This window comes from Harpia harpyja, chromosome 15, assembly GCF_026419915.1.
Source record: "Harpia harpyja isolate bHarHar1 chromosome 15, bHarHar1 primary haplotype, whole genome shotgun sequence".
NCBI classification, from domain to species: domain Eukaryota; kingdom Metazoa; phylum Chordata; class Aves; order Accipitriformes; family Accipitridae; genus Harpia; species Harpia harpyja.
In genome coordinates this window covers 1445702-1460873 of record NC_068954.1, presented here as the reverse complement: position 1 = coordinate 1460873, position 15172 = coordinate 1445702, and the positions used below count along the sequence as shown (strand labels likewise).

Below are 15172 nucleotides of genomic sequence, written 5' to 3'. Positions count from 1 at the left end.
GAGTTGGCGCATGCGTAGAGGGCGGGAGCTAGCGTTCGCACCGCACTGCGCATGCGGGATCCTTCGGTGCGCATGCGCCCTGCTCGCTTCCGCCCCCGCCGTCGCTCAGGCGCTGCTGGAGCGGGAGAGCGGCAGCCGTGTGGAGCCCCGGGCCGGGCGGGCTGAGGAGCTGCCGCTATGGTGTTTTACTTCACCTCCAACGGTGAGTGGGTGAGGGGAGAGCGGATAGAGGCCTTAGTGCCTGCGGGGGCGGGGGGGGCTGGTCTGTGACGGGCCGGGTCCCGCCGCTGTGAGGGGAGCACTGGGCCGCGCCCCCGGCCGGTTCCTCAGAGAGCGGGGCCGTCCGGTAACGGCACGTCCTCCTGCCCCTACGCCTCTGAGCAGCCCCGTTAGTCCTGCCGGTGCCTTTTTGCGAGCGCCCGGGGTTGGGTGTAAAGGACACGGTTTGGGCCGAAATCGGCTACAACTTAAACTCGTTTTAGGAGCTACGAGGTTCCCTGAGCTGAGGAGCCTCTTAGCAGTGGTTGCTAACAGCCTTGAATGAATAGCAGTACCGGTGAGTGACTTCTGAAAAGCTTTCTCAAGTGTGCTGCCGTCGGGAGTTTGCAGGAAGGCTTAATGCATAATTTGTCTCATTATTTTTCCTTTAATATAGACAGATCCCTTTTGTTTGCCCATATGGAAAGGTTGGCCACTTCTGAAGCATCAGAAATCTGTGGTTTGATGCAGTATGGGCTGATGATAGGGAGGGTAGTACAGGAATATTCCTTTTTGGTGTGCCCCCAGGCATTTCACCAGTGTATAAACTGCTTGTGAAAGTTTCAGTGTGGTTTTTACCCCTTACCTACTGTATCCACAAGCTAAATTTTATAGCATAGCTTTTCTCCATTCTAGAGAGAAAGTTCCTTAGTGAGAAAGATTTGAGTGTCTGGCTGCTTGATTTTCCTTGGACAAGGCAAGACTTAACACTCTTGTGAATGTTTCTTAAATAAATTTGTTCTTGGGATTGGTTGAAACCCTTTTCTTCCTCTGTTGTGGCAAGTCAGGCCCTTTACACCCTCAGTGAACAGATGCACTGGCTGTGTTGATCACTTAACCCAGCACTTGGATGGAAACATTTTCTGCTTATCTGGAGGCTGCTAGGGAGAAGTTCAGAGACTTTCCTGGGCTTCCCTTTTAGTGGGGAGGAAAGAGCCTGGTACAGTGCCTGGCAGACGTGTAGGGTACCTCGGGGGTACTAGGAGCAGACAAGCTGCAGTTAACTCTGCTAATGATGTGAACAGTCTCCTTTGGTTTTTAAATGCTAGTTCTGCAGAGGGTTTCTGACGCATTATAATCAGTTTTGCTGCCAGAGAGAGGTCTACAATGAGGCTATTGCTGTTTTCCTAACATCCGTTGCACTGTTACTAATGTCTGTTAAATCATATGGGTTTTAAGTAATCTACTTTTTGGTTATGTTAGCGTTCCCCCGCTGTTTTGGCAGGACGAGCTTCATTTTCACAGAACCATCACTAATGCAATTTTATTTTTGAGCGTTTAATTTTACGCTTATGGGTAGTGCCTGTAGTCACGATGATCTCACATTCTCTGGACTCTCCTATGTGTCCAGGGTGGATTTTTTTCCCAACCTTTAACTCCCACAGGCATATAATCCTTTCATATTTTTTAATTTCCATTTCTTATTACCTCATTACTGAACTGAAAAGTGTTGTCTGGGCTTTGTGCTAGTGATGTTGGATTTCTAATATAAATGCCCTCAGAAAGGACTGGGTCAGTAAGCAGTTTGGGATTCAAGTCATTTCACTGCCAGAGTGGTAGCACATAAGAGAAGTATGTCTGCTATTTTAGTGACTTTGAAAATATGAGGTTAGACACCATATTTTCAAAAGATGCTTTTTGGAGGCAGATTTGGTCACCTGCCTTTCGTTTGTTTGCTCTTAGTCCTTAATTTGTGAGTTGCTTTAGAGAATTCTGTTTGTTCTGCAACAATATATGAAAAATGCAAATCTGTGTTGCTGCAGCAGGTTGTTTCAGCCACTGGCTGTTACGGTGTGAAGCCGTCTGCGGAAAACCCACTCTCAGTAATTCTTCGTGCTGAAGTGCACAGGTGCTGTAGGTCCTCGTGAAGAACAGCTAAATTTCAGTGCAGCGCTGAGGCTTGTAACTATAGCTGCAGCATTTGCTCACGCACAAGATAATTGTTAAAAATTGTAGAAGCTGGAAACGTGACAATCTGGTAGATAGTGTTGCTGTGAAATTGAGATTTCCCTGCTGCCACATACAAGAACAGAGGATTTTTTTTAAGCAGGCTGCTCAGTGATTTCTGCAACAGGACTTCCCTGACTGTAGCACCCTCTTAACTGCTCTGTGTCCATCTCCCAGCTGTGCTGGCCTTCAGTCGAGACGCTGAAGGGACACTTGCTTGGTTTCCCAGAATTGGCAGTGTCTTTACTGCCTGATGGAAGGAGCCCTAAAGAAGAGAAGGACACTGTTTTACGTGTCCCAGTAGGGCACAGATGAGCCAAATGAGTTTATGGAACTTCGGTCTTTCCATTGTGTTGTGAATTTTAATCCTCCCAGGCTACCTGGAGGAGGTTCACATTGGGCTTCTGGTACTTTGGGATGAGCTGTTTCACTCAAGGCCCTACAGAATGTTCATCCCAGACTGTAAATACAATGTCAGCCTTTCTGGCTCCAGACATGTGCTTAATTGAACAGATTGTACAATTACACAGATACACTCTGAACCACCTGGATGTTGAGGGGGTTTTGCCCAGAAAGCTGTTCCTTGCTGGATAATCTTCCATGGAAAGCAGTGGAAATGCCACATTCCAAAGTCTGTTGAAGCATTTGGGACAAAATCTGGAGGAAACGCAAAACCATCTTCCTTCGGCCCCCAGGAGAGAAGTGGGATGGATGGATGGATGAAGCAGTTTTCATTCTAATTTCTGTGACCAAGACTGGTGCGTTTGTCATTCCTTGCACAGTTTGTCCAAACCCCTTTTGATTTGTTTTCCTCTTTCTGTCCCTCAGTTGTTCCTTCCGTTTACACCATTTACATGGGAAAAGATAAGTACGAAAGTAAGTACATTAATGCCTAACGGCTTAGATTTAGATTTGTGGGGATTTAAGGTCATTTTGAAAGGATGTCTTTGTATGTGTTAATTCGATATATTGTTTGAAAACTTGTTCATCCTTGCAAGTGATTCTGACTTACCCCTCTGAAATCCACTGTGTTACTTTTATTTAGGATAAATAATTTTGTAAATCCACTAGGCAGAGTAACTGCCTTCAAATACAAGTGAAAACTAAATTCACTGGGGAAAAAAAAAATCTGTCTAGAGAAAAACACTGTTTTTGAGGTTGCGTTTGATAACTTTTTACAAACCAACCTTCCATTTCCCTGCTCAGTCTGTATTTTTGCCCTCTCCAGTGAGCATTCGTACTCTGTAGGTTTCCTGTGCCCATCCTTTCCCTCATGGTAAAGGTTACGGTTCTGCTGCCCCTCCTGTTTCCACATCAGTAGTTGATGTGAAACCAGGTGTCTTACTCCAAGGGAAAAGTGTTAGTGTGGCTATTTTGAAGACTTGCCCTGAAAGTCTCCCGCATTAGATCAATATTTGAAGAAACATATTTTCACTTAAAAATTTCAAAATTACGTGATGGAGGTATTCCTGGCGTACCTGTTTCTGCCATAAGTGGAGCAGACAGGTGCAGCGTTAAAACCCTCTTCTCTTTCGGTTCAGTCGCCATGCAGTGGCTGACCAACAGCGGAGGACTCCTGCTCGTTGGATTTGTTGTTGATGAGGTCCTGGGCTTTGCTCATTGATGCTTTTATTCCTACAGATGAAGATCTAATAAAGTATGGCTGGCCTGAAGATATCTGGTAGGTGCTGAAACAAATTGCCTTTCGTTATGCACCTGAGTCAAATGATTGTAACAACCCTCTTGCTTCCACAGGCACTGTAGAGTCTCTTTTTTTCCAAGGCCACTTAGCAGTTTAAATACAGTCCCAGGGCGGAGGTGGATTGAAGCAGACCTGGGTGCAGCTGTTGGGACCCCACTGATTCTGAATTCATTCCCCTGCACCTCCCCCTCGACCGCCCCCCGCTTTGTTCATCATAGGAGCTGGCCCCTTTGTGAAGCTTTTGGGTTTTTTTCTGTGCATGGAGCTGCTGGAGTAGCAATAACCTGAATAACTCCATACATGGATATCTATGTTTCAGAATATAGGTGCTAGCTTGCTGTTACTCTTTCTGTGTTTGGGAAATGAGCAGAGTTAAAGCAGAAGGGCAGCTTGGTATTTGTAAGAGAGCACGCCTCCTGAGTCAAGCAAGAGTAGCAGATCCTGGATGTCCCCACACACAGACAAGCGAAACCAGCAAAACCAAAAGGCTAACAGAGGACAGGCAGAGTGGAGGCATAAACACATGAAATCACGGAGCAGACGGGGCCTGGGGATGGAGCCAGAAGTTTTTTAAGCAACAGTAAATGCTGTGCCTAGAGAAAACTGTCTGTTGTCTCCCAGTGCCTTTTCCTCTGTGTCACCCCTGTGTGCACTGTGAGCATGTACTGGCCTGTCCTGTAAAACAGCCATCGCCATCTCAGGAGTTGCAGTTGGTGAGCAGGAGCAGAGGAGTTTGATATTTTGATTCCTGCTGGGTGAAAGCCGTGTCTGCTTTAAGCAGACCCGCTAGAGCTTTGGCCAGGCAGGCAAAAGGAAGCGCTCTGTCATGTGTGGGTTGGTTTTAGCTCACAAGGTCTCATCAGAAGAGAAAACAAGGGCAGGGGAGTTCCCAAACCTGTTAGCAGCAATTCACAGCATCTTTGCTGGCGGGATTAGTCCATAAAGTTTCCAAACTGATAAGGTTTGAGAGATGTTTAGGAAGGAGTTAGCTTGCTTCCAGGCACTATTGCACAGACCAGCTGTATCACAGTTGCCACCCTCTCCTTTGCTAACAGTTTCTAACAAGAAGCACCATGTGGATTGTGCTCCTTCTCACTCTTCAAGGCAGCCTCTGCCAGGATGAGCTGAGATGTCTTGGTAGGACTGAAGCTTTAATAGGTAGTATCTAACACGCTCTGTAGAGGATGTTTTGTCAGCAGTCAGCTAACTGGCAAGGGAATATTTTTTCTTTTCTAGCAGAAGAGATTGTGCTTCAGCTGAATAACACACTGTTGTAGCAGTATCACATTCATTTTCTGTCTCATGTTTGTCCTATCACTACATAATTTAAGGTATGTCTACACTGTTATTTAGGAATGACCTTGAGATTCATCCTCAAATTGCCTGAACCATGAAAGTCATCTTTCCCCACCTCTTTTGTATCTTGTAGCTCACACTGACATCCATGTTGGTTTTTCTGTATCCTGGTGCCATCTCAACAAAATATCCTAGGTCCTCTTGCAGAGGCCTCCTGGGAATTGTTCTAATGGTGTCTGGCACTTTTTAGACTTCTCTTTAAGAGGGGTCCAGTGGAGTTGGGGTAGGAGGCTCAGGAGGTACAAGTGAGAGTTCATGTGTTGGTGCTGGAGTGTTTTCTGTCTTGCAGCAGGAAGGAAAAAGTCCAGTTATATTAAAAAGGAAGTGGTGGAAAGAAAGGTTGGGAGGTGACATGAGATCAGTTCCCCCCCTCTGTCCTTGGAAGTCTGCAGGGTTGGAGTGAGTGTTGATCAGGACAGAGGCTTAAAAAATAGGTGATTATGGTAAAAACACAGTCAAGTTAGAAGAGGTCTAGAGAAGGGCAGCTGGAGCCATTGAGGAGATGAACGGCCGTGCTGTAAGGATGGACTGGAGTGGAGACCTCTCTTCAGTCTGGTAGGGAGGCAGGGTGATTGAGGCTTATGAAATCTTGGAGACAGTGAATGAAGTGAATGCAGAACTGGTGTTCACCTGCTATTGGGACTGGTACCCACTGAAACCACTAGGTACGGTAAACTTCCCAGGCAGCATCGCCTGTTTCCGCTGTTGGAGGCAGAGCACCAGGCTGCTCCATTAGTACTGACCAGTGAGAAATTTGGGGGATTTTTTACTCTATGATGTTGAGACTAGTCATGTAAGTGGTGAAGCAGTGCCTGCTGCAGAGTTCACGAGTTTGCTGTTCCTCTTAAGAATAAATAGACAGACCAAAACACAACATACGCAGGCTCATCCTGTGAGTGTTGCCTGCATCTAGTGTAACATTTAAAAGAAAAAAAGGGAGGGGGAATGGGTTTTTATTTTTTCAGTCTCCCATTGAGAGGACTGATGTTTCTTGAAGGATAGGCTCTGACTCCCTTGCCTGCTTTTAAACATGAAGATTTCTATACTTCAGTCGTCCATGGAGTGGCTATTTTGTCACTTGTTAGGAAGTAAATCTTTCAGAACAGATCACCATCTCTTATCCTCTGTTAAATGTGCTTTTTTTATTCTGTAGGTTTCATGTGGATAAGCTCTCTTCTGCACATGTGTACCTTCGGTTACACAAGGTAATCCTGTGACACGTATATTTAAAAACATTAATATTCACTCACATAAGAACTGCACGCGCCCATTCTGCAGTGATTCCTGCGCAAGAGACCATCTTTGCTTACGTGAACTGCTACAGTCTGCAGGGCTCCCTCAGGGTGCAGGTAACCACCAGTGTGGGGAGACTGAATTTACAGCCTCCGTTAACCAAATAACGTGGGGAGGAGCGGGAAGTTTAACGTGGCCCAACAGAACAATTGATTTCTGGCTTGACACAAAGCGTATGTCTAGGAACCATCACCCACTAAATGAGGATACCTTTGAGAAAAACAGGTTGCAAGTCGCTCGTAGTGCTTCGAGCCTCTCCTCACAAATGCCACAGAAGATTCCAGTCTTGTAAAATGTGGAGCGTAGAGGTCTTGGCTGTGTTTGTAGATGATCATGCCCTGCTTCCTGGCTTTTGTGTGCTCATCAGTCCCTACAGCCCCCGGCCGCAAGCCGCTCATGTTGCCTTGCTCTGTCACAGGGGCAGACGGTGGATGACATTCCTAAAGAAGTTTTGATAGACTGTGCCCATCTAGTGAAGGCGAATAGCATTCAAGGTAATACCAATTCCCGGGAAATCGGTGTGAGGTGTTTGCGGCGAATGTTTCTGGTCCACACGAGCGTGTGGTTTTTTGGATCAAACACTTGTGACATTTCTGCTGTGGTGCTCTCTGTTAAGCCTGTGCCAGCGGGTCTTACGGGAAGCAGATGTCGCTTGCAGCTGCTGGGGCTGCCTGTTACACTTTTGTAAGGAGGAATTTTAAATCTCAGAAATTCCTGTTTGTGCCTCCATATTACTGTCTGAGCCAAGGAGGCCTTGCAGTCTCTTCTCTAACACCACCTTGGGGCCCCCTTCCATAGTAATCACTCTTCTGGCAAAGACGGTCTCCATCTGGAGTTCGTTAACACTGCTGCAGCGCTCATGTTACTGCAGAAAATGATGTCGTGGTGTTCTTCCGTTTCACTGTAACACTGGAAGGGCTTCTCCGTTTTTGTCTTTCTTGCCTAGCTAGTAATGTTTGTGACAAGAATAACTGCCAGTGTTTCCATGTTCACGGAAGGCTTTAAGACCTCTTTCAGCAGGGAGAGAACTGAAATGTTTACCTTCTCCCTTGCTTCCTAGGTTGCAAGATGAACAACGTCAACGTGGTATACACGCCATGGACTAACCTGAAGAAGACTGCAGACATGGATGTGGGGCAGATTGGCTTTCACAGGCAGAAGGATGTAAGTGTTTGCTGCAGACCAGTGACGGTGACCTGGTGGCAGACTGTAACGTTTCCATGTTAGGAGCTGGGTGGATTGTCTTCAGCGTTTGCCCTAAAGCCAGGGAATCATCCACTCTTGAAGCCTAAGAGAGATCCCAGGAGCGTGTTTGGACTTGCCTGAATGTCACCTGAAAATCCGTGGTTGAGTGTCGGCCTGTAGCAGAGTGTAGCCTGTGCAGTGTGTGTTTCCAAACTGCAGCACGGTGTAGCTGACGAGTCTTTGCTGATGCCGAATGGTATCATGTGTTAGTCTGTGCTATCCGTTTGAATTTATCTCCACTGAAATCATCTCTTACCACAGCTGAAGAGCCTGCATATGAGCAGTCACTTTGGATCAGCTCACAGACAGTACTGTAACCACACGTCTGGAAGGGCTCAGGACTTGAACTTGCTGGGCAAAGGAGGGCTGTGTGGGGTCCTGGGAGTGTCTGACGCTGTGCTCGCTCTACTGTCTCTGCTCCGAGAGCTGTCTCACCCTGGTGCTGCCTCTGAATTTGTTAAACCTGTTAAAAGGCCAAGCTGCTTAGCTTTGGTGTAGGATCAAGCCAGTGTACCAAGCTATTCCTAAGCCTGACCTAGTGTCCACAGATAATGTTATGCTTAAATTGTAGTTATGTAGCTTGGCTGCTGGGAGAGAAGGCTTTCTAGGGGTGCAGTTGTTTGACTAGAACAGGTCTGTACCGGGACAAGAAATGCTAAAACCCCTGCAGTCAACAAGCAGCGCGTGAGCTGCTCTTTCCGAAATGGGTCTGCAGAGACTTCATGCCACCTCTTCAGGAATTGGCAGAGACTGGTTCTTGTCTCTTGGCTTCTTTATTGAGGCATGTGCCAAGAAACAAAATTATTAATGGTTATGTACTTAGCAATGCTTATGCTTATTAGCTATGTGCTTCTGAGTGTTGGGAGTATGCCTCTTTTTGCTGTTACACAACCTGCTGAATAGGCCTTGGTGGCAGTGATTTTCCTTAGCATCTGTTTTTGTGGGATTCAGCCATGTGTAAAGTGGAAATAGGGTGTTTTCTTTCCGTTGAGAAAGTGCCAGAATAAAAGTATTTTTTTATAAGGATCACAGTTTTTTGCACTCCAAAGGTGAAAATGCTGACAGTGGAGAAGAAGGTGAACGAGATCCTGAACCGGCTAGAGAAGACAAAAGTGGAGCGCTTCCCAGACCTGGCGGCTGAGAAGGAAGCCAGGGACAGAGAGGAGAGAAATGAGAAAAAAGCCCAGATCCAAGAGATGAAGCGGAAGGAAAAGGAAGAGATGAAGAAGAAGAAAGAGCTGGAAGAACTTAGGTAAGTAATAAATTGTAGTGCCAACTTCTAACTACTGCAGTTTTCATTGGTGCTGGGAGGGAGTCATGGGTCAGCAGTTTCTGTTTAATAGTTGGCTTGGCATTACTCAGTGTTCAGCTGACCTGCTCTGGCATAGACGTCTGCATGGCCCAGTGATTTCCTTTGTCTTTAGAATAAATGCGTTTTCCCCATTTCTCCTAAAATAAACCTGGATGTTAAACCGTTGTTAAAAGAAAGGACTGAGTCTTTTGAAACCTGTCCCTAACTTGGGTGAAATTGGGCAAGCAGCTTGGCTCTCTGTCATTGGGATGGGAGCAATTGCTTCCAGCTTTGCGTGAGCCTTGGAAAGCACTGAGCCTTTGCTAGAGTTCTTCAGCTTCCTCTTGCATCACTGATGTTAACTAAAACATGTGTGAATCCTCAGTCGCACGCTCCTTTAAACACAGAATGAGGGATGGTGTTTTGAAATGTCATATTGACCTTTCTGTCCATACCACAGCATGTGTGAGCTTGTTCCTTAGTACTGACGGCCCCGTACAGCACTGGATGTATCCGCTGGCTTGCCCCAAAAGCTTGCTTTTAAGCTTTAGTAAGTTTTGTTTATCTGTAAATGACAGTGAAAACAGAATTTGAAAAACTCTGGGATTTTGTGAGTGATTCAACACATGTAGAGGTCAGAAAGGAGAGCTTAGAGAAGCAAACTAAACTGGGGAGAAGTCACCAGCAGGCACGGCTGTGCTACAGAGTAAGGGGCCTGCCTGCTTATTTAACCTCGCCCCAGAGCTGCCTCTTGGCCGTCCCCCAAAGTAAAGGATTTTCTACCTCCTGGGATGATCTAGCTGGTAGTTCCAGAACAAAAATGTGGAGGAGTCTGCATAGTGCCTGGGCTTTGTCTGGTTGTTTTAATTAGCCAGAGAGTATGAGATAAGCAAATACAGGTCCAGCCTGCCTGAGCTCAGAAAGGAAGAAAATTTGGTTTTCTGTTACTTGGTCTTGTTTTATCAAAACGCCTCTCTGTTGGTGGGTTTTGAAAACGTATTGTGCAAGATAATGTAATTTCTCTTCCAGGAGCTACTCATCCTTAATGAAGGCTGAGAACATGTCCTCCAATCAGGTAAGACTGCCCACAGAAACCTTTCAGACAGCTGAAATTCAATGCGGGATTGTGATGGTACAGCGCCCGCATTGCAGTCTGGTTTTGGTGACTCCTGCATGACAGAGCACATCTCTGTCACCCCTTCTCGGTGAAGGACACTGCCACTTTCCTCCACTTTCTGAGAGGGCCCTATTGCTTGTATGTCAGCCAGGAGGAGTCTGTGCTGCTGGAAGTGTGTGCAAAGTCCTCCCAGCCCCCTTCCCACCCAAGTGAGAGAACAGATGGAGTCTGAAGTGGGGCACCAGGCTTGACTCTCCTTGTGAGCTGTTTGGGCATAACCTGGCTCGTGAGCAGAGGAGGTCTCCCTAATGGCAACCACGACCTGCATATGCCACCTTGTTACTTCAAGGGAGGGGGGAAAATGCACATTTTTAACAAGTAGTAAACTGGAGGTGTAAGGACAACAGTTTGGGGAGGGGTGAATATAGGTGCTGAGGGGCAGAAGAGGAAGCTTGAAGGGATGTGCATGCAGAGAGCAAGCAGGCGTCGGCCTGGGACTGAAGCAGTATAACATGGCTGCAGTCTGACGGTGGAAAAGGAGCCAAAATGGAGAGGAGCGCAGGCCAGCAGGAGGGAAATGAGGAGGTGGATCACAGGAGGGCTGGGGGCTGAAGTTCAGAAGGGGCCCTGGTGTGCACTGGATGCACCTGTGCTTTGCCTGAGGTCTGGCACGTCTGCAGCTTCCTCCTTGGTGGGACCTTGGGCGAATGGATCTTGGAGCTCCTCTGAGTGACCCTCAGTTTAAAATCCACCTTTTGTATCCTAGTTCCTGACTAACCGCTTAGAGGAGTGTGTGGTTTTCAAGAATCCTTGATTTTCCTCCTGGTTGGCATGCAGATCCCCTTTGAAACTTGAACTGGGTTGAAGTATAAGCGTCTCCTGACATGAACAAGCAGGCTGTGCCCGATTAGTGACACTTGCCAGGGAGAGGCGTGGTGGAAATGCTGTGCATCCCCTCTGCACCTGACCCCCGCGTGGTGCCAGACTGCTTTCCTTCTCCCGAGTCGGAAAGAAGCTCAGGTTGTGATATGGAGATGGTCCACAAAGCTGCTGGTGAGAGCCTGGTCTCTGGGTCCTCCCAGATCGCAGCAGATGGGCTGCAGTTTCAGGGAAGCAATACGTCGTAGGGACAGCAAATAGCAACTGCTGTTTCACAACGCAGAGCCTCACACAGGGCTGTTCCTGCTCCAGAGCTGTTGTTGGGCATCCGTTTGGTCTGATTTCGCGGTGCTTGTACTGAAATGGCAGGAAACCAGAATAAATGGCAATTCTGAAATCCTGCTGAATGCACCATTTCACCATTTTCTGTTTTAATGTGCACAATGATCCTGATTTGTCTTTCTTTCCCACAGGATGGCAACGATTCAGATGACTTTATGTAAATAAAGTCTCTCTCCTTTCTCAATCATGAGGTGGTTTGGGATGTCTTAATATGTCACCATCGCTAAGAATGCCAAAAAAAACCCCAAAAAGTGAACTCTGACTCCATTTCTTCAGAACCTGGTTGGTTCTCCCGGCAGCCTAACCAGCTCTGTGCCATGGACAACTTCTAAAGGGAGAAGATCTATATGTCTGCACATACATCTCTTTTTTCAGGGACGTGGGTGGAAGGAAGCAGAATTGATGTTTCAGTTCTACAAAGACAATGATATTTATTCTAGGGAAGGGATTGGTGTAGCTTTTAATCCAACGAGATTTAAAGAAAGGAAAACAAATTTGTGCTGTCTCACTGCTGTCCTGGCAGCGGAGTGACTCGGAAACAGTTGCTATTAACTCGGTTTGTACACGAAAGTGGCGCTGCCGACTGCGTAACTCTTCTCTTCATGCTGGCGATGGTCAGCAAAGCTGGGGGATCCCTCTACAGTTGGAGGGTGTAAATTTGGACAAGTTCACAGCTGCTTTGCAGGCCTCCCCAGCCCTTGCTGGCAGTAAATCTGGTGGCTCCTCATTTAATACAGAGCTACAGATGATGAAGACTGAGCTCGGCTGTTGTTGCAGCCTACGTGAGCATGACCACTGGCTGTGATATGTGCCTTTAGCACAGAATGAGAATAGCCCCACGGTGTATTTTCTTTTAAATTACGCTCGATTCCTGGGCTGTTCCTTGGAAACCTTCTCTGGAGAGAGAAGTTTGTGAAGAAGAGTTGAGTTTTGCGCAGCGTCTGCGCCTGTCCAGGCCAGAGCTCTTGCCTGAGCCCTCTGTAAGGTTTCGTGGATAAGTCTGTACAAAACGGTCGCGATAATCCTTGCAGCACCTGTATATATGTCACGATTAAATTCATACCATGCTGATAAAATGTGCTGCTAGGTGGGAGTTACCTGGTGTGCTCATGCCTCTGAGAAGGAGCGGAGCTGTGAGGGTCCGCGCAGTGTCTCCTCGGGCAGCAGAAAGCCACACAGAGCACAGCCGTGCTGAGGGGGGACAGCAAAAGTCTACGAAAGTCTGGTTTTGGGGTGCATCTCTGGATGCTGCAAACTCGCCTGCAGCCTCGGCCAGGCAGGAGGTGTGGGAAAAGCCCCTCTGCCTCTGGCCTGGCTTCTCCCTGGTGCGAAGTGAGGATGTCTCCTGGTGCAGGAGTGGATTCGGGAGGGGGGAATAGGCAAAAGGGAAGCGCTCCTTAACCAACTGAAGAGACATTAAGTCTCATCAGAGAATTACTGAATTATTGCAGGAGAAAAAAACCTACCCTGCTACACGGGCAAGTCCCAATAATGCATTTAAACTTATTTGATGTGCATCTTCCCTCTGGGTCCTGAGGGTGTGGGGTTGGGCCTGGGGAGGGTGAGGGGGTCCAGGCCCTTGTCAGCCCCCAGTTCCTTGCTGGGAGGAAGAGGAGGGTGGGCTGCTCATGTCCTGTCTCAGCTCGGGCTGACCTGAGCCTGGGGTGGCTCCAGCTAATGCCACCCCAAACTCTCCCCAGTGTCCCACCTCTTCAGGGACCTGCCGTGCGAGCTGGCTCAGGGTCTGGGGGGGTGCATAAACCACCCCGGGGCTGATGGGGAAACTGAGGCACAGTGCAGCGACTGGTTTTCTTCCCCCCCCCCTCACAGAGGCAGGGGAGAAGCCAGGACTCCGGAGCGAGGAGCTGGGGGGACCCCGTCTCCGGGACCTCCCTCCTCTCCGCCATCAATGGGCCCTTTCACGGGACGCGGGTGTTGGCCAGGGACCGGCGACCGCGGCCGCAGCCCTGCAGCTGCGGACTGTTGTGCTTGGCCGCGGCGGCCATCGATGGGGCGACGTCCCCCGCTCATCGCTGCCGTGGGCCGCGTGTGTTCGCCGCACCCTGTGCCTGGATGCCCGGGGTGGAAAGCGCCGGATCTGCGCCGTCCTTCCGCGACGCCGTTTAGGACAACCCCGTCAGGAAGAGCAGGGATGGCGAGAGATCCCCGCTCCCCTCCGTGCCCACCCCACCGACCGGCAGCCGCCAAGAATAACCCCCTCCAAGGCGAGCGGTCCCGGCTGCCGTCAGCACTTCCCAACCCGGCCCTTCCCCGCCTTCGCTCCTCGTTTATTTATTAATCCTTTTGCTCCCAGCTCTGAAATCCTATCACCCACCCTCACCACCGCCCGGAAAGCGCAGGTCTGGCCTGTTCTGGGGGGGAAACCCTGCCTTTGCACATTTTTTTGCAGGCCCAGCAGAGGAGGCGGCCGCCCATCCACAAACACTGGCACAGCCGCTGCCCAATATTATGCTAAGGCTGCTCCCCAGCCAGATGTTCTCCGACTTTTCCGCAGACGCAGGAGTTTGGGAAGGGGTGAGGAGGTCGGGGTGGGGGTTATAGCATGGCCAGGTCCTACCTAGTTGGGGGAAACTGAGGCACGGAGCGGCGGTGGGCATGGCCGAGGCTCCGGTGCCCGGCTGCGTGCCGGCGGCGGGGGGGGCAGATGCAGCCGGTTCGTTAAGATCTCGCGTATGTGCTGGGTGCTGCGGCGGAGGCAGCCCCCCGAGCAGCCCCCCCAGCCCAGCCGTGTGCCCGTGGTGTGCTTCCCCTTTGCAGGGTGCCCACGTCCCACCCCTGTGTCCCCCCACCAGCAGACCCTCACTGGGGGGGTTCGGGGCTTTGTCCTGGCCCCCCCCTCAGAGCCCCAGCAGGATGAACCCAGCCCTGCCCAGCCATTGCTTGGGGACCTGTCAGCTTGTGCCCCATCTGTGTAACGAGTTGTCAGGTCTCTGCTCCCCCCACTGCTCCCTGCTCAGAGCCCCCCCACACACCCCCCGTGCTGCCTTTCCAGCCGTAGCAGCTACAAACCAGAGCTGGGGCCGTGTTGGCCCGTGTTAATAACCAGCGCCGGGCTGTTTCTGCGATGAAAACAGGAAAACGCTTTGCCAACAGCAATAAACCGCCTGGCCGGCCGGATCCTGTGCCCCGGGCAGGGCAGGGCACGGGGGTCCCTGAGCTGGGGCACCCGGTGGATGGAGGGGACGGGGACGGTGGGGCTGGCCTGGCTGTTGTTCCCAGCACCACGATGCTCTTGGCACCATGGCCCCTCCGGTCACACACACCCCCCCCCCGGCTCCGGTGGTGTCCCCCCACAGCCGGGTCTCGGGGACCCTGGGTTTGGCTCACGGAGAAGGGGACACCGTTCCCTTCGACCCCGGTGGCCTGTCTCACCGGGCAGTCCGGTTTGGGAAACTGAGGCACGGAGCAGAGCTGCAATTCACCTTCCCCGTGGTGGGGGGGGTCCCGGCTGAGAGCCCCCCCCCGCTCCCAGGCAGGGTCAGCCCAGGGCAGGGCATCCCCAGGGCAGTGGGGGGGGGGGGTGGTCCAGTTTGGGGGAGAGCTGAGAGCCCCGTTTCTCACTGCCAAGGGCATGGGGGGGCCTGCAGGGGGGGGAAGCGGCTCTGCCGGGGGGCACGGCAGGGGAGTGGGGTCCCCGTCAGAGACCGTGTCTCACATGGCACACATGCACGCTTGCACATGTGTGCGCACATCTATGGACATCCTCTGCATGCCTGCCTGT

The 15172-nt window shown here is 50.1% G+C and overlaps 1 protein-coding gene across 3 annotated transcripts; it reads left to right on the top strand.

The window, feature by feature from the left end:
• The first annotated feature begins 70 nt into the window (after window positions 1–70).
• CCDC25 (coiled-coil domain containing 25) lies at window positions 71–11686 on the top strand. 3 transcript variants are annotated; one of them, XM_052809693.1, is made up of 9 exons: window positions 71–202; window positions 3034–3081; window positions 3847–3886; window positions 6417–6468; window positions 6975–7050; window positions 7617–7720; window positions 8851–9053; window positions 10122–10167; window positions 11562–11686. In XM_052809693.1, the coding sequence occupies exons 1-9, from the start codon at window positions 178–180 to the stop codon at window positions 11589–11591; spliced, it is 624 nt and encodes a 207-aa protein (XP_052665653.1). In that variant the 5' UTR covers window positions 71–177; the 3' UTR covers window positions 11592–11686. The 3 variants fall into 3 exon arrangements, with proteins under 3 accessions (XP_052665653.1, XP_052665655.1, XP_052665654.1); XM_052809694.1 differs by lacking the exon at window positions 3034–3081 and adding an exon at window positions 2736–2963 and having other exon boundaries at window positions 93–202; XM_052809695.1 differs by lacking the exons at window positions 10122–10167; window positions 11562–11686 and having other exon boundaries at window positions 8834–9053.
• The last annotated feature ends 3486 nt before the right edge of the window (window positions 11687–15172 follow it).